Source organism: Oncorhynchus gorbuscha, linkage group LG05 (genome assembly GCF_021184085.1).
Source record: "Oncorhynchus gorbuscha isolate QuinsamMale2020 ecotype Even-year linkage group LG05, OgorEven_v1.0, whole genome shotgun sequence".
Taxonomy (NCBI): Eukaryota; Metazoa; Chordata; class Actinopteri; order Salmoniformes; family Salmonidae; genus Oncorhynchus; species Oncorhynchus gorbuscha.
In genome coordinates, this window is record NC_060177.1 from 86,999,399 (window position 1) to 87,023,973 (window position 24,575).

General features: G+C 43.8%; 1 protein-coding gene across 1 annotated transcript in view; it reads left to right on the top strand.

Annotated features, from left to right (window-relative positions):
* Nucleotides 1–24,575, top strand: part of LOC124036622 (titin-like) — a 44,890-nt gene that overhangs the window by 442 nt on the left and 19,873 nt on the right. Inside the window, 3 exon segments of the mRNA XM_046351433.1 lie at nt 1,437–1,548; nt 1,637–3,453; nt 4,032–4,140. Of these exon segments, the coding sequence (XP_046207389.1) occupies nt 1,437–1,548; nt 1,637–3,453; nt 4,032–4,140 (2,038 nt within the window).

Genomic DNA, 24,575 nt, shown 5'->3' on the forward strand with positions numbered 1-24,575 from the left:
GAATGGGAATATTGATTTGTTTCAAGTGTTTATGGAATACAGTACAACATATGAAAAGTTAAATGCAGTGGTTTCAGAAAGTATTCGTACCTGCTGACTTGTTATATTATGCCTAGGTTCAACATGTATTAAATATATTTTTTCTTACCCATCTACACATAATACCCCATAATGACAAAGTGAATACATGTTTTTAGATATTTTAGCACATTTATTGAAAGTGAAATACAGAAATATCTAATTTATATAAGTATTTACACCCCTGAGTCAATACATGTTGGAATCACCTTTGGCAGTGATTACAGCTGTGAGTCTTTTTCTGGGTAAGTCTCTGAGAAGTTTGCACACCTGGATGTACAATATTTGCACATTGTGGTTTTAAAAATTCTTCAAGCTTTGTCAAATTGGTTATTGATCATTGCTAGACAACCATTTTCAATTCTTGCCATATATTTTCAAGCAGATTTAAGTCAAAACTGTAACTCGGTCACTCAAGAACATACATTTTTTTTCTTAGTAAGCAACTCCATTGTAGATTTGGCCTTGTGTTTTAGGTTATTGTCCTGCTGAAAGGTGAATTAATCTCCCAATATCTGGTGGAAAGTAGACTAATCCAGGTTTTCCTCTAGGATTTTGCCTGTGCTTAGCCCCATTCATTTTAGCCTGAAAAACTCCCCAGTTCTTTAACAATTATAACATACCCACAACATGATTCAGCCACCACTATGGTTGAAAATATGCAGAGTGGTAGTAATATGTTGTATTTGATTTGCCCCAAATATAACACTTTGTGTTGAAGACAAAAAGTGAATTGCTTTGCCACATTCTTTTAAGTATTACTTTAGTTCCTTGTTGCAAACAGAATATTTTTTATTCTGTACCTGCTTTTTTCTTTTCACTCTGTCAGTATCAGGAATCAAGGTAAGACCCAGAGGCAGACCGTGTCGAAGTAAAAATGTTTATTACAGCAACAGGGGCAAAGCTACAGGATGGCAGGCAGGCAGGCAGGCTCAGGGTCAGGGTCAGGGTCAGGGTCAGGTCAGGCAGAGTGGTCAGGTGGGCGGGTACAGGGTCAGGACAGGCAATGGTCAAAAACCAGGAGGACGAGATAAGAGACTGGGGAAAGGCAAGAGCTGACACAAACACTGATTGGGTTGACAAACAAGACAAACTGGCAACAGACAAACAGAGAACACAGGTATGAATACACAGGGGATAATGGAGAAGATGGGCGACACCTGGAAGGGTGTGAAGACAATCACAAAGACAGGTGAAACGGATCCGGGTGTGACAGTCAGTTAGGTTAGTGTTACCAAATTTAAATTGAGTCACACATCAACATGTTGGAAAAGTCAAGGAGTGTGAATACTTTCTGAAGGTATTGTAACTATTGCCTAAACTAAGGTCTTTCACTTTGGCATGTCTGTGTGGTTTAGGATTGAGGATATTGAAGCAGACGGGGAGACTCCCAAAGAGAAGCCAGTGGCAGAGCATCATCAAGAGAATAAAGACGTTGTTGCTGAATCTGACACAGAGGAGTTGGCTGAGGTACAAATACAATCCGTCTTTGTTTTTCAAGTGTCCCTGAGTAAAGAGTCTTAAGTGACACACTCTCTTTTAAAAATGTTTTTGACAGGATGTTGTTCACACAGCCACAGAGGACACAGCAGTAGAACCTGAGGTTAGAGAGGAGATTGGAGAGACTGTTACAACACAGACACTCAAGCTTCAGAAGGCCATTGTGGTACTAGTGGACCTGAAGAAAACCTTGCAACCACAAGTGGAGGTAGAAAATGTGGCACCGGAGATAGAGGAGGTGGAGGAGGAGGCGCCAAAGAAGGTGTCAGGAACCGATGAAGACGAAAAAGAAACAGCCAAAGAACCCTCTAAGCAGGAAAAGAAAAGAGGACGACCAAGATCCACTCATCTCACAAAACCTGTTGAGGCTGAGGAGACGGTGAACGAGGAGCAGCCAGTGGTTGAGAAACCTGCTGAGGGAAAGGAGAAGATCTCACCACCTGATGAGGAAGATGCAGGTCCAGTGGTAGAAACAAGAGTCCTGAGGAGAGGAAGAATAAGTGTTCCAGCTACCCCGACTCCAAAACGCAAGTACACAAAAAGAGACAAACAGCATGAGGAGGAAGAGAAAGAGCCAGCTGTGGAAGAAAAGGTTCCAGTGGTAGAAACAAGAGTCCTCAGGAGAGGAAGAAAAAGTGTTCCAGCTACACTGACTCTGACACGCAAGTACACACAAAGAGGCAAACAACCTAAAGAAGAGAAGGAGGGGGAGGAAGAGCCAGTTGAGGAAGAAGAAGATGCACCGGTAGTGGGAACCATAGTTCTGAAGAGCGAGAGAGGCAAATTTTCTGCTCTTGCTCATCCCAGACACAAATCCACACAAGGCTGCAAAGAACCTGAGGAAGAGGAGGAGAAGATAGGGGAGTTGGCTAAACGTGTTCAGGAAGCTTTGGAAGAAAAGGTAGAGAAAGCAGTGGATGAAGCAGCAGCTGCAACAGTGGAGAGTGTGGCGGAAGAAAGGGCGGCAGAGGAACTAAGAACAGAGGAGGAGGGAAAGGTGGAGGAAGAGAAGGAAGCGGAAACTGAAGCTGTAGCTGAAACTGTACCAGTGGAAGAGGAGAGTGTTGCAGAAGAAAAGGTGGTGGAGGGAGAAACAATTCAGGAAGAGGAAAAGGTAGAAGAAGAAAAGGAGATTGCAGAAACTATTACAACACAGACACTCAAGCTTCAGAAAGCCACTGCAGTGCTGGTGGACTTGAAAAAAACTGTGGCCTCAGAGATTGAGGAGGAGGCTCCAAAGGAGTTGTCAGGAACCAATGAAGATGAAGGAGAAACAGCCAAAGAACCCTCTAAGGAGGAAAAGAAAAGAAGAGGACGACCGAGATCCACTCATCTCACAAAACCTGTTGAGGCTGAGGAGGAGACGGTGAACGAGGTGCGGCCAGCAGTTAAGAAACTTGCTGAGGAAAAGGAGAAGATCTCACCACCTGAAGAGGAAGAGGCAGAAAAACCAGATGAAACAACAGAGGAAGTAGAAGACAAAGTCCAGGACAAAGCTGTTGAGGGAGAGGCCACAACAACAACAAGCCAAGAGGAAGTGGTAGCAGAGAGCCTTGAGGAGGTTGTGGAAGTTCCTCCAGTTGTGGAAACTAGAGCTAAGAGGAGCAGGACAAAAACAGTTGCACCAGCCACACCCAAACGAAAGTCCTTACGAAGCAAGTCCTCTGTGGATTATAAGGAACAGGATGCAGAGGAGGAGGAAACAGGAAATGAATCCACAGTGGAAGAAGGGGAGGGTAATGTAGTGGCAGAAGAGGTGAGCGTAGTAGAGGAGGAAGACAAAGAGGAAGAAGAAGGGTTCCCAGTGTCTGAGGTTGCTGTTGTCGAGGAGTCAGAGAAGCAGCCTGAGGAACACAAATCAGAGAAAGTCATCAGGTAACAGAGAATGGGAATATTGCTTTTTTGTGTTCATAGCTATTTCAGTTAAATAGCTATTGTCTAATTTAAGGTAATTCACTTTGGCATGTCTGTGTGGTTTAGGATTGAGGATATATATTTTTATTTATTTATTTTATTTCACCTTTATTTAACCAGGTAGGCTGGTTGAGAACAAGTTCTCATTTACAACTGCGACCTGGCCAAGATAAAGCATAGCAGTGTGAACAGACAATAACTCAGTTACACATGGAGTAAACAATAAACAAGTCAATAAAACAGTAGGAAAAAAAGTCTATATACATTGTGTGCAAAAGGCATGAGGAGGTAGGTGAATAATTACAATTTAGCAGATTAACACTGGAGTGATAAATGATCAGATGATCATGTGCAAGTAGAGATACTGGTGCGCAAAAGAGCAGAAAAGTAAATAAATAAAAACAGTATGGGGATGAGGTAGGTAAATTGGGTGGGCTATTTACAGATGGACTATGTACAGCTGCAGCGATCGGTTAGCTGCTCAGATAGCAGATGTTTAAAGTTGGTGAGGGAGATAAGTCTCTTTCTGTGTGGTACAGGATCGAGGGGGAGACGCCTAAAGAGAAGGAAGTGGCAGAACATCAGCAACAGAATAAAGAAGAAGAAGATGCTGCTGTTGCTGAATCCGACAAAGAGGAGTTAGCTGAGGTATGTATACTATGGGTGGTGAACGTTTAAACATTCAAACGAAATTGAGTTTCCTTAGTTAATAAGACAAAATCCCTAACCGATAAACAATATAATATTTTTCCTCACAAAATTCGAATCACAGTGCAGTTATCACAAAACAACAACTAACTTGTCCCAATCATCATCATCATCATCATCATCATCATCATCATCATGAAGTGAACATTTCAATTAAAACAAATACCTAACGCAACAATGTGGTAACGTTGGTAGGAGGGAAAAAAGGTTGTTATTTTGAGCTACTTTATTAACCAGAGTTGTAATGCACCAGGGAGTGTGAAAGTCTCCAAACCGAGCATCAGCTCAAAGTTGACGAGGGGAGCATGGAGAGGAGAGATAGAAACCAAGTCGACTTGCGCTAACTTATTGTGAGTTATTTATCATACCATGTATGTACCTGTCTTGACTTCATCAAACCGAGAGAAGCTAGTTAAGATAGCGCTAGCTAGCTGGATAGCTCAGCAAGCCGGGCGGCACCATTTTCCCTGTTTTTTTAATTCACAGATAGCTATGGGCTATCTCCAACACTCACACATCATTTACAAATTACACATTTGTGCTTAGTGAGTCTGCCAGATCAGAGGCAGTAGGGATGACCAGGGATGTTCTGTTGATATGTGTGTGAAATGGACCATTTCCAGTCCAGCATTCAAACTGTAACAAGTACTTTTGGGTGTCAGGGAACAGGTACAGTGGTTCTTCCTTTAAAAGTTACGAGTTTTATGCTGCGACTGTTTGTGGTAGATGGTGGCATTCTGTCATTGCATCACACTACCACAAGGGGGAGTTAGAATGCTGATTTATCTGTGGTAGTCTAAACTGTGGCGATTAATGGATGTGTTGTCAGTCTGAGAGTCTCTCCTCTGGCACTAGAGTCCTGCATCAGACAAGAACGACAAACTGTTGGTGGTCCTGGAGTTACGTGAGAACTTGTGTAATACAATGGAGGAATATCACTTGACATGTGGATTGACAATTAAAAAAATAAAATAAATAGGCACGGTGGACTTTTGGTTTCTCTCCCTTTAAAAACAGAAATAAATCATTCTCAATAACAAACTGGCTTTATTTACAAATGAGTAAGAATGACTCACCCACATGTTCCAAAATGGCTTTTTCCCTTTATTCAGATTAATCGCTCACTTTCGGTTATTTGAAATTAAATCATCTCCAGTATCATTATTTTTTTTAAACAAAGCGATTATTATTATTATTATTATTATTAACCCTGCATTATAATGATATAAAAGCCCCTTAGATATTCTCAGAGATCAGATTTTCCATAACAAAAAATACCCCTTAGATATTAATTTAGAATCCTCCAATCCTCTAAATGTAATTATTGGCGAAGAGCCACTTCATTGGAAAGTCAGGCAGCATTGGCGGAGTTGAAGAGGGTGAGGAACAAAATGGAGTGGGTGTCAGGGAACAGGTACAGTGGTTCTTCCTTTAAAAGTTACGAGTTTTATGCCAGGAAAACGTGCAGATGATTATTTCAACTACATTTTAGTTGCAACAAGTTCGATCGGGTTAAAATAAGGACACCTACATGTAGAGATGAAACGATTTTTTTTTTATATATACTGTAGGCCTACCGTAGGCGACATGAGTCTCACTAGTGTTGAGTAATGTGCTGTTAAAAGTGTTGTAGGTCTTATTTTTACTTAACCTTTTCTACTATGTAAAGGTCTACTTACTTTGCTGGTGTCTTGACCCAGTTTATGCCCTCATTTCCAATGCAAACCATAATAAATTACTATGGGAATGAATGGAAGAGGCAGTGAAGGTTGGGGAGGGAGTAAGGAACTTCTCTGTCCGCCCTGGAAAACATGTTTTCACAAGGGCTATTAGCAGGACAGCAGACATGATGTGGTTCCAAAAACACCCCTCTGAAATAGGGTCCAGCCTGTGTCTTGAAGATGATTGGGCTCGGGCCGATTCCGGTGGGAGTTATCTGGCACAAATGTATCACTTGGGTCTCGGGCCGATTCCGGTGGGAGTTATCTGGCACAAATGTATCACTTGGGTCTCGGGCCGATTCCGGTGGGAGTTATCTGGCACAAATGTATCACTTGGGTCTCGGGCCGATTCCGGTGGGAGTTATCTGGCACAAATGTATCACTTGGGTCTCGGGCCGATTCCGGTGGGAGTTATCTGGCACAAATGTATCACTTGGGTCTCGGGCCGATTGTGGCGGCTCTCTGGCAGATGATTTCACGGGCTGCTTTATATAATTAACATATTTTCTCAATGTTTCTGTGATCAAAAAATCAAATGAACATTTAAATTAAATTCTGTAAGAGTCCTGTTAAAGTAGTATTTTAGTATTTTGATACTTTATCCAAGACAATTAATCAGCATTAAAAGCTTTGTGGAAGGGGCCTCCCGAGCGGCGCAGCGGTCTAAGACACTACATCGCAGTGCAAACTGTGTTGCTACAGATGTTGGTTCAATACCGTGCCGGCCGCGACCGGGAGACCCATGAGGTGCTGCACAGGGGCGGGTGGTGGGCTTATGGTTTCGGTGCAGTGGGCTTATGGTTTCGGTGCGGTGGGCTTATGGTTTCGGTGCGGTGGGCTTATGGTAAAAACAGGTCGAGAAAACAAACGTAGCAGGCTGTGAATTCTGCAAACAACATTTCTCAAATGGGACAATAGACTCTTCAACCTTTACAAAGAATAGTCTAATAGCTCAGCTACTGTAGGTGTGAACCCCCCCCAACTTGCAATGTACATTATTAAGTACTCTACATTTATATCTCCAAACCTCATGCAACCGCAAAATGTCAGATAAAGCACATACTGTACAGTATTTATGCTTTCCTTAATAAAATAATGGTAAAAATACTCTTTCAAAATGCAGATATTTATTTCAACTATCAGCAGGACAACAGGGAATAAATATCACAGAATGACAGAGCATGGGGACTGGTCTTGATAAATCAATCAGATTTTTATTTGGTTTGGTTTTTGGTTTGTATTTTGCTCTTCACTCGCAGTTGATAGTAGCCTAGGCCTACTCCCGACCGGTCTTCAACTGTCTTCTGACGATGTTCTGGCGATGTTGATCGCCTTTGCCGATCGCTCATCATCTTCAACCACCAGTGAGTCCATCTTACCGAGTCCACCAAATGCACTGTTTTAAGTCATCTAAAACCAGATTTGCCCCAACAAAAAAATGCATCCATCCCTACAAATATATAAATGTATTATTAACCCTCTAATTGTAATGCAGATGTTTATTTCGTTATGGATCCATAACGAATTACTATGGGAATGTGGTCAACTGTTTCAGCACCGAGGCAAAAATGGGGACTGGTATTGATTTTATTTTCACGGAATCTCCGTTTGGGTATTGGATAGACTACAGCGTAGCCTAGTGGTTAGAGCGTTGGATTAGTAACCGATATGGTTGCAAGTTCAAATCCCCGAACTGACAAAATACAAATCTGTCATTCTGCCCCTGAACAAGGCAGTTAACCCACTGTTCCTAGGCCGTCATTGAAAATAACTGACTTGCCTAGTTAAATAAAGGTAAAATAAAAAAATGAGGGTGCGTAAATGTTAGGATTATTTTGCTCTTAGTACAGTAGCCTACTCCCGACCGGTCACGTTGTACAGTGCCATATTTTCTTAACGGATACTCTGGGGGTTTTGTTTTTCTTGGAATAGAAACATCATAATATTAATCAAATGAATTAAGCTACACTTCTTAAAATCAATCCCGTATACTATTTTCTTACAACAACAAAAAATGTTTTAAATTCTCTCGAACAGCCAATTCTCTCGAACAGCTAATATTATTATTTTTATATTGTTATTTAATCTTTGTTTTAGTATGGTCATGGGCAGTCTGTTTGTTTTTCTATGTTGGATTTTGAGTTCAGCCTAGTATGGTTCTCAATCAGAGGCAACTGTCAATTGTTGTCCCTGATTGAGAATCATACTTAGGTAGCCTGGGTTTCAGTTTTGGATTGTGGGTTTTGTCTTTTGTCTTCCGTGTCAGTGTTTGTCGCCACACGGGACTGTTTCGTTTCTTCACGTTTATTATTTTGTTCCAGTGTTCAGTTGTCTTTTGTTTAAAGACATGTAGCTAGTTAAACAATGGACCATAACCACAAGTCATACCCTGCATGAATCTGCAGGTAGCTAATCAACCAGGTTATATGGCTATAACTAGTTAAGCAAATGTGTCTGAGATACAAATAATAAGATCATACACACAACGTTAGCTAGCGACCCAGCCAGCTAACTTTAGCTAGCTAACAGTACACTTGAAATGAAGCCACTTTCTGTCAATTAGAAACGTGTAATCTTACCAGTATACATCATGGTTGGACACGTCTCCTGTCTGATGCCATGCATGGTTGTCTTAGTTTGACGATGTAATCCAGACTGGTGTTTTCTTCATCTCCTTAGTTATCATACTCAAATTCCACTGATTTCAAAACTAGGTCCTCTAGAAAGTGGAGAGCATACACACAACATTAGCTAGTGAGCCATGCAGCTAACGTTAGTTAGCTAAAAGTACACTTGAACTTATGCAGTTTTACTACGCAATACATAAAAAAAAGCTGTGTTCAACATGAGTACCTAAACATACTGACCAGCTCCAATAGACAGACGCTTGCTATATGGTAGACCAATCCAAACTCATCTCTCGGCATGGCCAGCCCACTCATTATCTCAGCCAATCATGGCTAGCCGGAAGGTTGCTCTCTTTTTCTGTGGCCAACTAGGCTCATAATTTAATGATTTTATTTGTACTTACAGATGGCATACAAGTTTGATATTAAGACACATGGAAGTTCACATGTTCGAGAAGGAATTTCTCCCAAAAAAACACATTTTAAAATGTGAAATAAATAAAATAAAAATCACTTTCAAACAGCTCTCCTGTGAAGTCGTGACTTGCGACATACTGAATCGGGTCACAAATGTAATCTATCCACGGAAAGCGCGATGTAGACCATCTTTTGTGAATACACATGGATTTTTGGATATTAAACGTAAAAACAAAATTGCTCATTTGTCACAACCCTAATGTATGTGATTCATACTATTGGTAAACTATTCATCTTTGTTTTTCAAGTGTCCAGGAGTAAAGAGTCTTAAGTGACACACTCTTTTCTTTTTCCAATAATTGACAGGATGTTGTTCAGACAGCCACGGCGGACACAGCAGTAGAGGCTGAGCTTGGAGAGGAGATTGGAGAGACTGTTGCAAAACAGACACTTCAGATTCAGAAAGACACTGTTTTGCTGGTGGACCTGAAGAAAACCTTTCAACCACAAGTGGAGGTAGAAAATGTGGCCTCAGAGATAGAGGAGGTGGAGGAGGAGGCGCCAAAGGAGGTGGCAGGAACCAATGAAGACAAAGGAGAGAACAACGAAGAAACAGGCAGACCAAGATCCACTCGTATCACAAAACCTGTTGAGGCTGAGGAGACAGTGGAAGAGGAGCAGCCAACAGTTGAGGAACCTGCTGTGGAAGTGGAGATCTCGCCACCTGAAGATGAAGAGGAGGCTCCGGTTGTAGAACCTAGAGTCCTGAGTAGAGGAAGAAAAAGTGTTCCATTTACTCCGACTCTAAAATGCAAGTCCAAAAGAATAGGCAAACAGCATGAGGAAGAGGAGAATGTGGAGGAGCCAGCAGAAGAGGAGGCACCAGTAGTGGAAGCCAGAGTTCTGAGGAGAGGAAGGAAATCGGCTTCTGCTCCTGCCACACCTAGACGCCAATCCACACATGCACCTAAAGAGGAGGAGGCGGCTGAATCTGTTCGGGAAGCTGTGGAAGAAAAGGAGAAAGTAAAACCAGTGGAGGAGGTAAGGGCAGAGGAGAAAGCCACACTAATGGACGAAGAGGACATGGTGGAGGAAGCTGCAACAGTGGAGAGTGTGAAGGAAGAAAGGGTGGCAGTGGAAGCCATAACTGAGGAAGATGGAAAGGTAGAGGAAGAGAAGGAAGAGGAAGCTGAAGCTCCACCTGAAACTGCAACAGTGGAGGAGGAGAGTGTCACAAAAGAAAATGTGGATGAAGAAGCAACAGCTAAGGAAGAGGAAGAGCAGGAAGCGGAGAGAGTGGAAGAAGAAAATATTGAGGAAGCTGCAGCAGAAACTATTAGTGTGGAAGAAAATATGGAGGAGGAAGTAGCAACCACAGAGGAGAAAAAGGAAGAGGAAGAAGTGGAAGAAGTGAAGAAAGAGGAAACAGTTATTGAACTAGCTGTAGAAAAACTAGCTGAAGAAGTTGCTGGGATAGAAGAGGTAGATAAAGTGGAGGAGAAAGAGGGAGCAAAGCCAGTTGAGGAAGAGAAGAAGACTTCACTCGAGGAGGAAGAGCAAGCTCCAGTAGAGGAGGAAGAGGATGCTCCAGTTGTAGAAACAAGAGTTTTGAGGAGAGGAAGAAAAAGTATTCCAGCTACTCCGACTCCAAAGCGCAAGTACACAAGAAGAGACAAACAAGAGGAGGAGAAAGACCCAGCTGTGGAAGAAAAGGAACCAGTAGTGGAAGCCAGAGTTCTGAGGAGAGGAGGCAGAGGAAGATGTTCTGCTCCTGCCCCTGCCACACACGGACGCAAATCCACAAGAGCCTGCCAACAAACTGAGGAAGAGGAGGATGTGGAGGCAACGGTTGAACCTGCACCAGAAGCGATGGAGGAAAAGATGGAGGAAGAGAAGAAAGTGGAGATAGTAGAAGAGGCGAGTGTTGCAGAAGAAAAGGTGGAAGAAGTAAAAGCAGTGGAGGAAGAAGGAACAACTCTGGAAGAGGAAAATGTGGAGGCTGAAGCAACAACTGAGGAAAATGAAGATGTTGAGGAAGCTGCAGCAGAAACTGCACCAGTGAAAGAAAGTGTGGAGGCTGAAGCAACAACTGAGGAAAAGGAAGATGTTGAGGAAGAGAAGAAAGAGGTTGAAGCAGTAAAGGAAACAATTGTTGAAATGGCTGTAGAGAAACTAGCAGAGGCAGTTGAAAAGGCAGAAAACGTGGAGGAGGTAACAGGAGTGGAAAGTGTTGCGGATGAAGTGATAAAAAATCCTGTTGAGGAACCTGCTGAGGAAGGGAAGAACTCACTACCTGAGGATGGAGAAGAGACTCCAGTGGTAGAAACAAGAGTCCTGAGGAGAGGAAGAAAAAGCATTCCAGTAACGCCTCCAAAACGCAAGTCCACACGAAGAGGCAAACAACCTGAAGAAGAGAAAGATGCAGAGGAAGACCCAGCTGAGGAGGAAGATGCACCAGTAGTGGAAACCATAGTTCTGAAGAGCGATAACAGAGGCAGATTTTCTGCTCTTGCCCCTCCTTCTGCCACGCCCACATGCAAATCCACACACACCTGCATAAAACCTGAGGAAGAGGAGAAGAAGGAAGAAGAGTTGGAGGTAGAAACGGTAGAGGAAGAAAAGATGGAGGCGGTGGCTGAAACTATTCAGGAAGCTTTGGAAGTAGTGGATGAAGCAGCAGCTGCAACAGTGGAGAGTGTGGCGGAAGAAATGGCGGCAGAGGAACTAAGAACTGAGGAGGAGGGAAAGGTGGAGGAAGAGAAGGAAGCGGAAACTGAAGCTGTAGCTGAAACTGTACCAGTGGAAGAGGAGAGTGTTGCAGAAGAAAATGTGGTGGAGGGAGAAACAATTCAGGAAGAGGAAAAGGTAGAGGAAGAAAAGGAGATTGCAGAAACTATTACAACACAGACACTCAAGCTTCAGAAAGCCACTGTGGTGCTGGTGGACTTGAAACAAATCTTGCAACCACAAGTGGGGATTGAACATGTGGCCTCAGAGATTGAGGAGGTGGAGGAGGATGCTCCAAAGGATGTGGCAGGAACTGATGAAGACGAAGTTGAGGAACCTGCAGTGGAAGTGGAGATCTCGCCACCTGAGGATGAAGAGGAGGCTCCAGTTGTAGAAACAAGAGTCTTGAGGAGAGGAAGAAAATGTGTTCCATTTACCCCGACTCCAAAACGCAAGTCCAAAAGAAGAGGCAAACAGCATGAGGAAGAGGAGAATGTGGAGGAGCCAGAGGAAAAAGAGGCAGCTGAGGAAGATGAAGAACAGGCTCCCGTAGTGGAAGCCAGAGTTCTGAGGAGAGGAAGGAAATCTGCTTCTGCCACACCTAGACGCAAATCCACACATGCCACTAAAGAACCTGAAGAGGAGGAGTTGGCTGAATCTGTTCGGGAATCTGTGGATAAAAAAGAGGAAGTAAAACCAGTGGAGGAGGTAAGGGCAGAGGAGAAAGCCACACTAATGGATGAAGAGGACATGGTGGAGGAAGCTGCAACAATGGAGAGTGTGGAGGAAGAAAGGGTGGCAGTGGAAGCCATAACTGAGGAAGACGGAAAGGTAGAGGAAGAGGAAGCCGAAGCTGAGAAAGTGGAGGAGAGTGTTGCAGAAGTAAATGTGGATGAAGAAGCAACAACTGAAGAAGAGGAAAAAGTGGAGGAAGAGAAGGAAGCAGAGAGAGTGGAACAAGAAAATATTGAGGAAGCTGCAGCTGAAACTATTGGTGTGGAAGAAAAGATGGAGGAGGAAGTAGCAACCACAGAGGAGAAACAGGAAGAGGAAGTAGCAACCACAGAGGAGAAAAAGGAAGATGAAAAAGTGGAAGAGAAGAAAGAGGAAACACTTATTGAACTACTTGTAGAACAACTATCTGAGGAAGTTTCTGTGGTAGAGGCAGAAAAAGTGGAGGAGAAAGAGGAAGCAAAGCCAGTTGAGGAAGAGAAGAAGACTTCACCACCCGAGGAGGAAGAGCAAGCTCCAGTAGAGGAGGAGGAGGATGCTCCAGTTGTAGAAACAAGAGTTTTGAGGAGAGGAAGAAAAAGTATTCCAGCTACTCCGACTCCAAAGCGCAAGTCCACAAGAAGAGACAAACAAGCGGAGGAGAAAGACCCAGCTGTGGAAGAAAAGGAACCAGTAGTGGAAACCAGAGCTCTGAGGAGAGGAGGCAGAGGAAGATGTTCTGCTCCTGTCCCTGCCACATACGGACGCAAATCCACACGATCCCGCAAACAGCCTGAGGAGAAGGATGAGGAGGTGGAGGCAGAATTGGTAAATGAGCAAAAGATGGTAGAGGTGGTTGCACCTGTTCAGGATGCTGTGGAGGCAGAATTGGTAAATGCACAAAATATGGCAGAGGTGGTTGCACCTGTTCAGGATGCTGTGGAGGAAAAATTGGAGGAAGAAAAAGCAGTGGACGAAGCAGAAGCTGAAACTGCACCGTTGGAAGAGGAGAGTGTTGCTGAACAAAATGTGGTGGAGGGACAAACGACTCAGGAAGAGAGAACTGCTACTGTGGAAGAAAAGGTGGAAGACAAAATACCTGAAAAAGAGGAAAAGGTTGAAGAGGACAAGAAAGCTGAAGCTGAAACTGCACCAGTAGAAGAGGAGAGTGTTGCAGACGAAAAAGTGGAGGAAGAAGCAAAACCCACAGAGGAAGAAAAGGTAGAAAAAGCAGCAACTGAGGAAGAGGAAAGAGTTGAGGAAGATAAGAAAGAGGTGGAAGCAGAAGAGGAAGAAATTGTTGAAATGGGTGTAGAAAAACTAGCAGATGTAGGTGAAGTGGCAGAACAAGTGGAGGAGTCAACAGCAGTTGAAAGGGTTGCAGATGAAGTGCTATTAAAGCCAGTTGAGGAACCTGCTGAGGAAGAAGAGAAGACCTCACCACCTGAGGAAGAAGAGAAGACCTCACTACCTGAAGAAGAAGAGAAGACCTCACCACCTGAGGAGGAAGATGTAGATGAGGAAGAACAAGCTCCAGTTGTAGAAGTAAGAGTTCTGAGGAGAGGAAGAAAAAGTATTTCAGTTTCTCCCCCAAAACGCAAGTTGAGAGGAAAAGGTCAACAGCCTGAGAAAGACAAGAAGCTGGAGGAGCCAGAGGAGGAAGAGGCCGCTGAGGAGAAAGAAGAGGCACCCATAGTTGAAGCCAGAGTTCTCAGGAGAGGAAGGAGATCTGCCCCTACAACTGCCCCTGCTACATCTAGACGCAAATCCACACGAGTCAGCAAGCATCCTGAGGAAGAGGAGGATGTGGCGGAAGTTGCTGAACCTGCACCAGAAGCGATGGAGGAAAAGGTGCAGGAAGAAAAAGCTATGGAAGAGGAAACGGAAGCTGCAGCTGAAACAGCACCAGTGGAAGAGGAGAGTGTTGCAGAAGAAAAGGTGGAGGAAGTAAAAGCAGTGGAGGAAGTAAAAGCAGTGGAGGAGGAAGGAGAAATTGTGGAAGACGAAAATGTGGAGGACGAGAAGGAACTGCAGATTGTGGTAAAAGAGAAGGTTCAAGAAGCTAAAGCTGCAGCTGAAACTGAACCAGTTGAACAGGATAATGTTGCAGAAGAAAAGGTGGAAGAGGAATTAAAAAGCATAGAGGAAGAAAAGGTGGAAGAAGAAACAACTGAGGAAGAGGAGAAAGTTGAGGAAGAGAAGAAAGATATGAATGCAGAAAAGGAAACAATTGTTGAAATGGCTGTAGAAAAACTAGCAGAGGTTGTTGAAGAGGCAGAAAAAGTGGAGGAGGTAACAGCAGTGGAAAGTGTTGCAGATGAAGTGGTAGAAAATCCAGCTGAGGAAGAAGAGAAGACCTCGCTACCTGAGGTGGAAGAGGAGGCTCCAGTTGTAGAAACAAGAGTTCTGAGGAGAGGAAGAAAAAGTGTTCCAGTTTCTCCTCCAAAACTTAAGTCCACAAAAAGAGGCAAACAAGTCCAGGAAGAGGAAAGCATGGAGGAGCCAGAGGATGAAGAAGCACCAATAGTGGAAACCAGAGTTACGAGGAAAGGAAGGAAATCTGTCCTTGCTCCTGCCACACCTAGACGCAAATCCAAACGAGCCCGCATAGAACCTGAAGAAGAGAAAGATGAGAATGAAGAGGAAAAGGTAGACGATGCGGCTGCAACAGTGAAGAGTGTGGAGGAAGAAAAGGTGGAGGAAGTGAATGAACTGGAGGCAGAAGAAAATGTTGAAGAGGAAACAAAAGCTGTGGAAGAAGCAAGAACTGAGGAAGAAGAAAAGGTGGAAGAAGCAACCACTGAGGAAGAAGAAAAGGTGGAAGAAGCAACCACTGAGGAAGAAGAAAAGGTGGAAGAAGCAACCACTGAGGAAGAAGAAAAGGTGGAAGAAGCAACAACTGAGGAAGAAGAAAAGGTGGAAGAAGCAACCACCGAGGAAGAAGAAAAGGTGGAAGAAGCAACCACTGAGGAAGAAGAAAAGGTGGAAGAAGCAACAACTGAGGAAGAAGAAAAGGTGGAAGAAGCAACAACTGCGGGGGCTGTGGTAGAGGAGGCTGAAAAAGTGGAGGAGGTGGCAACAGTGATGAAAAGTGTTGCAGTCGAAAAGCCAGTTGAGGAAGAGAAGACCTCACAACCTGAGGAAGAAGCAGAGACTCCTGTTGTAGAAATAAGGGTCCTAAGGCGAGGGAAAAAAATCACTCCTGTTAATCCTCCAAAACGTAGGTTCACACCAAGAGGCAAGCAAGCTGAGGAAAATGAGAAGGAGGAAGAAAAAGTAGAGGAGGTGGCTGAACATGTGCCGGAAGCTGTGGAGGAAAAGGAGGTGGCAGCTGAGGAAGATGAGGCACCATTAGTGGAAGCCAATGTTCTGTGGAGAGGAAGGAGATCTGCCCCTGCCACACCAAGACGCAAATCCAAACGAGCCCGCAAAGAACCTGAAGAAGAGGAAAATGAGGAGGAAAATGTAGAGGAGGAAAACGCAGTGGAGGAGAAAATGGTGGTTGAGGAGAATAAGATGGAGGAGGAAGAAGAAAAGGTTGAAGAGCCAGCAGAGAGTGCTGCTTCAGAGACGAAAGAGGCAGAAGCCATCGCACAGCAGCCAGAGGAGGTGGCAGAGCAAACAGAGCAGAAGGAAGAAGTAAAGAACACTGCTGAAACAGAAGAAGAAAGGGTAGCTGATGAAGAAACGGATAAAGCGGTAGAGAAGGAAGAAGGAGACTCCACCAATGTGGGAAAAAATACTGACACGGCAACAGTAACTTCTGCTACTCAAGATGAAGTAGCTGGTAAAGCTTCAGAGGACGAGGAGGGAGAAACTCTGGCGGTGGAAGCGGAAGAGGCAGAGAAAACGGAAGAAACGACAGAGGAAGTAGAAGACAAAGTCCAGGACAAAGCTGTTGAGGAAGAGGGAGAGGCCACAACAACAACAAGCCAAGAGGAAGAGAGAGTGGAAGCAGAGAGCTTTGAGGAGGTTGTGGAAGTTCCTCCAGTTGTGGAAACTAGAGCAATGAGGAGCAGGACAAAAACAGTCACAGCAGCCACACCCAAACGAAAGTCCTTACGAAGCAAGTCCTCTGTGGATTATAAAGAACAGGATGCAGAGGAGGAGGAAAAAGGAAATGAATCCACAGTGGAAGAAGGGGAGGATAATGTAGTGGCAGAAGAGGTGAGCGTAGTAGAGGAGGAGAAAAAAGAAAAAGAGGAGGAAGGGGCCCCGGTGCCTGAGGTTGCTGTTGTCAAGGAGATGGAGAAGCAGCCTGTGGTATCGAGAGTTCTGAGAGTGAGGTTAACTGCCACGCCCATGGCCACACCCACACCACAGCAGCGTACATCCACAAAACGCAGCAAAATAGTTACACCTGAGAAGGTCGAGCCTGAGGTGGGCATGCTTTCATCAGATGAAGAGCAGGAAGAGAGCCCTGTGGAAAAGAGAAACCTCCGGAAGAGAAAAAACATGGAACCAACACCTGTTCGCAGATCCATGCGTCGCAGCAGAACTTAGACTGTGGAGAATGTTTTTTTGGTTCAGTTTTTAAAAATGAATCTATTTAGTGAAGATTTCATATTAGACCAGATTGTTTTCTTCTATCTATTTGTAAGTTTCTATAAATAGAAAAATAGAAAAAAAACATACATCACTTAACATTTTTATGTAATTTTTCTGAAAGTCAATATGTAGTTTATTTGATATTTTTTCATATTGTATATATATATTTAGCATTTAACCACAAGTCTGTGACCAGTTTTTTGTTGACCTTAGTGGCTGGTAACACAATGCGTTTCAGCTTTGGTTTGGACACAATCGTCTAAAACAACATTTATTCACTCAAAATACTGCATCCCATGATCTGCTAAAACAACATTTATTCCCTCAAAATACTGCATCCATAATCTGCTAAAACAACATTTATGCCAAACGGTGTCTCCTCGAATAAGAATCAAGAAGCCTGTAAATAAATAAATATATTTTTAAAAACAAATGTAGTTACATTGGGACACACCAGCACTAATCGTCATTAAGAAAATATTTTGGGCCACCAGGCTCCATGCTCAATCTGGAATATTTTAGAAAATATGAAATATTGATATCTAACAATAGTGCAGATACATATGAAAACATTGTTTTAAAAGGACATTGCTCAGACATGCACAAAAACAATATAACAGCTCCCCTTTGTGATAAGATTGTTCATAGTTTTTTAAGCAAGCTATGTTTATTTACATTTTTCTACACATGTCAGTAACAGTTCTTGTGGAAATTTGGAATGCTTATATTTTTACCCATTTATACAAATGTTTTCAACAGAACTCAGGATATAAAATGACATTTTATTCGACATAATTCTTCATTTGAAATATCTAATGTCAACACTTTGGGTCATTGTGTTACATTTTGTGTGTTACATTTTGTGTGTATTGAACAATTTGGTACACTTTGAACATATTTAGTGTAAAAAAACGACTAAATACACACTAAAATATTACCACACTGAGCCGACGAGGTATACCATTTCAGTTTGTAATTTGAAAAGGATGTTGTTCCTGTATTAACCTTTTACCCACGGCAACATTCCTCTGAAAAGGCAGCGCGCGAAATTAAAAAATATTTTTCTGAAATATGTAACTTTCACACAATACAGCAAATGAAAGATAAACATCTTGTTAATCTACCCATGGTGTCCGATTTCAAAAATGATTTACAGCGAAAGCACAACATATGATTATGTTAGCTCATAGCCAAGTCAAAAAAAACACACAGCCATTTTTACAGCCAAAGATAGGAGTCACAAAAAGCAGAAATATAGATAAAATTAATCACTAACCTTTAATGCTCTTCATCAGATGACACTCATAGGACTTCATGTTATACAATACATGTATGTTTTGTTCGATAATGTGCATATTTATATCCAAAAATCTCAGTTTACATTGGCGCCTTACGTGCAGTAATGTTTTGATTCCAAAACATCCGGTGATTATGCAGAAATACTCATAATAAACATAGATAAAAGATGCAAGTGTTATTCACAGAATTAAAGATAGACTTATCCTCTATGCAACTGCTGTGTCAGATTTAAAAAAAAAACTTTACGGGAAAAGCATAATCTGAGAACGGAGCTCAGAGCCCAATCCAGCCAAAGAAATAGCCGCCATTTTGGCATCAACAGAAGCCCAGAAAAAACACTAAATATTCACTTACTTTTGATCTTCATCAGAAAGCACTCCCAGGAATCTCAGTTCAACAATAAATGACTGATTTGTTCCATAAAGCCCATAATTTAGCCACTTGTTGTTAGTGTGTTCAGCCTAGTTATCCATCTTCATGAAGCGTGAGCACTTCCTCCAGACCAAACTCGAAAAGTTCCGTTACAGTCCGTAGAAACGAGTCAAATGATGTATGCAATCAATCTTTAGGATGTTTTTAACATAAATCATCAATAAGGTTCCAACTGGAGAATTTCATTTTCTGAAGAAAAGCATTGGAGAAAACTATGTCGGGAGAGCACGTCATGAGACCGAGGCTCTCTGCCAGACCATTCCTTATAGTAGGATCCTCAAACCTGTTTCTAAACACGGTGACATCTAGTGGAAGCCCTAGGAAGTGCAACCTCACCCATATCTCAATGTGATTTCTATAGGCACTGTTTTTGAAAATCGATTTCTCACTTCCTGTTTGTATTTTTTTCTCAGGTTTTTGCCTGCCATATGAGTTCTGTTATACTCACAGACATCATTTAAACAGTTTTAGAAACTTCAGAGTGTTTTCTATCCTATAGTATTAATAATATGCATATATTAGCATCTGGGACAGAGTAGGATGCAGTCCAGTTTGGGCACGCTATTCATCCAAAAGTGAAAATGCTGCCCCCTATCCCAAAATTGATTTAACGCAATATAATTTCATATACCAATTACATGTATGTATATCCTCACATCTTGTATGTTAACATTTATCATTAAGGTTTTGATATACAGTCAGTAACATTTTAATAACAGTAAAAATATGGTCATACAGAAGAGTTTGTAAAATAAAGTTTAAAAGTTTGAAATAAAGTTTATAATAAAATCTATAAACTGAGCTATGATGTTAAACTGTGAGAGATGTCGTGAGAGATGTGAAAATAGATAGAAACTATGAGTTTTCGTTTGTGTGTGTTAATATGATATATCTTGTTTCAGACTTTCAACGCTTTTGTTATGTGTCTCAGTGCCCCACAAAGGCACAAGCCAGCCATAGCCAGCAGTAGCCTGTCTTGCTCACAAACATTTTCATTTAGCAATGCTGTATTTTATGACAAACCTCTCCTTGCATTATGTGGAATGGACTTATGTAAACTTCTCCTCTGACAATGTGATTTGTTATGATCTTTGGTAGAAAATAAAGACTTTCACTGTTTTATCTATTTTTTCTGTTTCCTTTCTGGCTGTGTTACAAGGCCATGTACAGACCTTTCAAGGAGCACGTGCTCCAACAACAAAAAAAACACTTTCATAATTAATGGGGCTTGCAAAGCAAGAGTCCCCACTTTTAAATATTCAACATACTTCTTATTGTTATTATTTGGAATGCTACTCCTCTTACACCGTTTAATCTAGAAATGCTGTTCAAATTTACCAATGTGTAGACTGGTGTGGATTGAGTTTCTTACATAACTTTTAATTTAAAAATATATATATTTTATACGTTTTAAACTATTAAGCTTTTTGGTCTTTTTTTGTCAATCTTCATTCACTTTCATGGGATTTCTTTCAGCATTCTAAAGGCCCCATTATGACATCACTTCCAATAAGTAATCAATGGGAAAGCTGTTTTAGCAATCTGTCAACTGCTTTCTTTATCGATGCAGTAAGTCATGTCAGAAGCTAGCAGATGCGAATAGCAGCACTGTAGAAACTATTACACTCAACGGAACGACTTGATTAGTGTAGTGTCAACAACGCAGCCACTGCCAGCTAGCCTACAAAGTCAACAACGCAGCCACTGCCAGCTAGCCTACTTCAGCAGTACTGTATCATTTTAATCATTTTAGTCAATAAGATTCTTGCTACGTAAGCTTAACTTTCTGAACATTCGAGACGTGTAGTCCACTTGTCATTCCAATCTCCTTTGCATTAGCGTAGCCTCTTCTGTAGCCTGTCAACTATGTGTCTGTCTATCCCTGTTCTCTCCTCACTGCACAGACCATACATACGCTCCACACCGCGTGGCCGCGGCCACCCTAATCTGGTGGTCCCAGCGCGCACGACCCACGTGGAGTTCCAGGTCTCCGGTAGCCTCTGGAACTGCCGATCTGCGGCCAACAAGGCAGAGTTCATCTCAGCCTATGCCTCCCTCCAGTCCCTCGACTTCTTGGCACTGACGGAAACATGGATCACCACAGACAACACTGCTCTCTCTTCGTCCGCCCACGTGTTCTCGCACACCCCGAGAGCTTCTGGTCAGCGGGGTGGTGGCACCGGGATCCTCATCTCTCCCAAGTGGTCATTCTCTCTTTCTCCCCTTACCCATCTGTCTATCGCCTCCTTTGAATTCCATGCTGTCACAGTTACCAGCCCTTTCAAGCTTAACATCCTTATCATTTATCGCCCTCCAGGTTCCCTCGGAGAGTTCATCAATGAGCTTGATGCCTTGATAAGCTCCTTTCCTGAGGACGGCTCACCTCTCACAGTTCTGGGCGACTTTAACCTCCCCACGTCTACCTTTGACTCATTCCTCTCTGCCTCCTTCTTTCCACTCCTCTCCTCTTTTGACCTCACCCTCTCACCTTCCCCCCTACTCACAAGGCAGGCAATACGCTCGACCTCATCTTTACTAGATGCTGTTCTTCCACTAACCTCATTGCAACTCCCCTCCAAGTCTCCGACCACTACCTTGTATCCTTTTCCCTCTCGCTCTCATCCAACACTTCCCACACTGCCCCTACTCGGATGGTATCGCGCCGTCCCAACCTTCGCTCTCTCTCCCCCGCTACTCTCTCCTCTTCCATCCTATCATCTCTTCCCTCTGCTCAAACCTTCTCCAACCTATCTCCTGATTCTGCCTCCTCAACCCTCCTCTCCTCCCTTTCTGCATCCTTTGACTCTCTATGTCCCCTATCCTCCAGGCCGGCTCGGTCCTCCCCTCCCGCTCCGTGGCTCGACGACTCATTGCGAGCTCACAGAACAGGGCTCCGGGCAGCCGAGCGGAAATGGAGGAAAACTCGCCTCCCTGCGGATCTGGCATCCTTTCACTCCCTCCTCTCTACATTTTCCTCCTCTGTCTCTGCTGCTAAAGCCACTTTCTACCACTCTAAATTCCAAGCATCTGCCTCTAACCCTAGGAAGCTCTTTGCCACCTTCTCCTCCCTCCTGAATCCTCCTCCTCTCTCTCTGCAGATGACTTCGTCAACCATTTTGAAAAGAAGGTCGACGACATCCGATCCTCGTTTGCTACGTCAAACGACACCGCTGGTTCTGCTCATACTGCCCTACCCTGTGCTCTGACCTCTTTCTCCCCTCTCTCTCCAGATGAAATATCGCGTCTTGTGACGGCCGGCCGCCTAACAACCTGCCCGCTTGACCCTATCCCCTCCTCTCTTCTCCAGACCATTTCCGGAGACCTTCTCCCTTACCTCACCTCACTCATCAACTCATCCCTGACCGCTGGCTACGTCCCTTCCGTCTTCAAGAGAGCGAGAGTTGCACCCCTTCTGAAAAAACCTACACTCGATCCCTCCGATGTCAACAACTACAGACCAGTATCCCTTCTTTCTTTTCTCTCCAAAACTCTTGAACGTGCCGTCCTTGGCCAGCTCTCCCGCTATCTCTCTCAGAATGACCTTCTTGATCCAAATCAGTCAGGTTTCAAGACTAGTCATTCAACTGAGACTGCTCTTCTCTGTATCACGGAGGCGCTCCGCACTGCTAAAGCTAACTCTCTTTCCTCTGCTCTCATCCTTCTAGACCTATCGGCTGCCTTCGATACTGTGAACCATCAGCTCCTCCTCTCCACCCTCTCCGAGTTGGGCATCTCCGGCGTGGCCCACACTTGGATTGCGTCCTACCTGACAGGTCGCTCCTACCAGGTGGCGTGGCGAGAATCTGTCTCCTCACCACGCGCTCTCACCACTGGTGTCCCCCAGGGCTCTGTTCTAGGCCCTCTCCTATTCTCGCTATACACCAAGTCACTTGGCTCTGTCATAACCTCACATGGTCTCTCCTATCATTGCTATGCAGACGACACACAATTAATCTTCTCCTTTCCCCCTTTCTGATGACCAGGTGGCGAATCGCGTCTCTGCATGTCTGGCAGACATATCAGTGTGGATGACGGATCACCACCTCAAGCTGAACCTCGGCAAGACGGAGCTGCTCTTCCTCCCGGGGAAGGACTGCCCGTTCCACGATCTCGCCATCACGGTTGACAACTCCATTGTGTCCTCCTCCCAGAGCCTTAAGAACCTTGGCGTGATCCTGGACAACACCCTGTCGTTCTCAACTAACATCAAGGCGGTGGCCCGTTCCTGTAGGTTCATGCTCTACAACATCTGCAGAGTACGACCCTGCCTCACACAGGAAGCGGCGCAGGTCCTAATCCAGGCACTTGTCATCTCCCGTCTGGATTACTGCAACTCGCTGCTGGCTGGGCTCCCTGCCTGTGCCATTAAACCCCTACAACTCATCCAGAACGCCGCAGCCCGTCTGGTGTTCAACCTTCCCAAGTTCTCTCACGTCACCCCGCTCCTCCGCTCTCTCCACTGGCTTCCAGTTGAAGCTCGCATCCGCTACAAGACCATGGAGCTTGCCTACGGAGCTGTGAGGGGAACGGCACCTCAGTACCTCCAGGCTCTGATCAGGCCCTACACCCAAACAAGGGCACTGCGTTCATCCACCTCTGGCCTGCTCGCCTCCCTACCACTGAGGAAGTACAGTTCCCGCTCAGCCCAGTCAAAACTGTTCGCTGCTCTGGCCCCCCAATGGTGGAACAAACTCCCTCACGACGCCAGGACAACGGAGTCAATCACCACCTTCCGGAGACACCTGAAACCCCACCTCTTTAAGGAATACCTAGGATAGGATAAAGTAATCCTTCTCACCCCCCCCCCTTAAAAGATTTAGATGCACTATTGTAAAATGGCTGTTCCACTGGATGTCATAAGGTGAATGCACCAATTTGTAAGTCGCTCTGGATAAGAGCGTCTGCTAAATGACTTAAATGTAAAATGTACTTACCAACAAATTCCAATAAAACTACATCACGTTTTGAAGTTCATTTTCCTTGCTTTGTCTAAAACACTATCAGGAATCTAGCAAATACTTTTTGTGGGTCAATGTGCAGTATTTACTTTCATGGCACAAATGTTTGTTAACATGTGTCTCACACTGGCTTTAGCCAAGGAGGGAGCCGGGTTGCCAAGGCAACTGTTGCCTAGTGACACATGCCTCAGAGGGAGACAACTTCTTCATGGGCAATAAATTCCCATGATTTGTGAATCTGTTTTGGACCGAACAGCGAGCCCTAATTTTTTTTAATGTTACCCTGGTTTGGACGACCTGGAATGATACAGAGAAGACTTCTAATGATCACTAGCTTCATCCTCCTTCTCTGGATCGTGACCCGTGCTCTAAATAACTCAACTGGCTGGTTTGTCTGTCTGTAACGAGAAGGGTGGCTGTACTTTGATACTGCTGCTCTGGCTGGATAGAGAAAAGCTGTCTCCGTTCAATCACTTAATATTTCACCTGATCACTTCTCATCACATTTCTTTCAGTTTTGACGTGCAACAACTGTAGTTTAGACACTTAAAACAACCACACAACTACTGACCACACAACTACTGAACCACACAACTACTGACAACAACCACACAACTATTAAACATAACTACTGACCAAAATGACTGACTACAACCACACAACTACTGACCACAACTACTGATCACAACCACTCACCTACTTACCACAACACAACTACAGACCATAACTACTGACCACAATTACTCACCGCAACTCATGAACATAACTCCTAAACATAACTACTGACCACAATCACACAACTACTGACCACAATCACACAACTACTGACCACAGCCATAAAACTACTGACCACAACAACTGACCACTAGTGACCACAACTATGAGGCTGTGGAGGGATCCAAATTGTGGATTTAAAAGAAAACATAAATCATCAG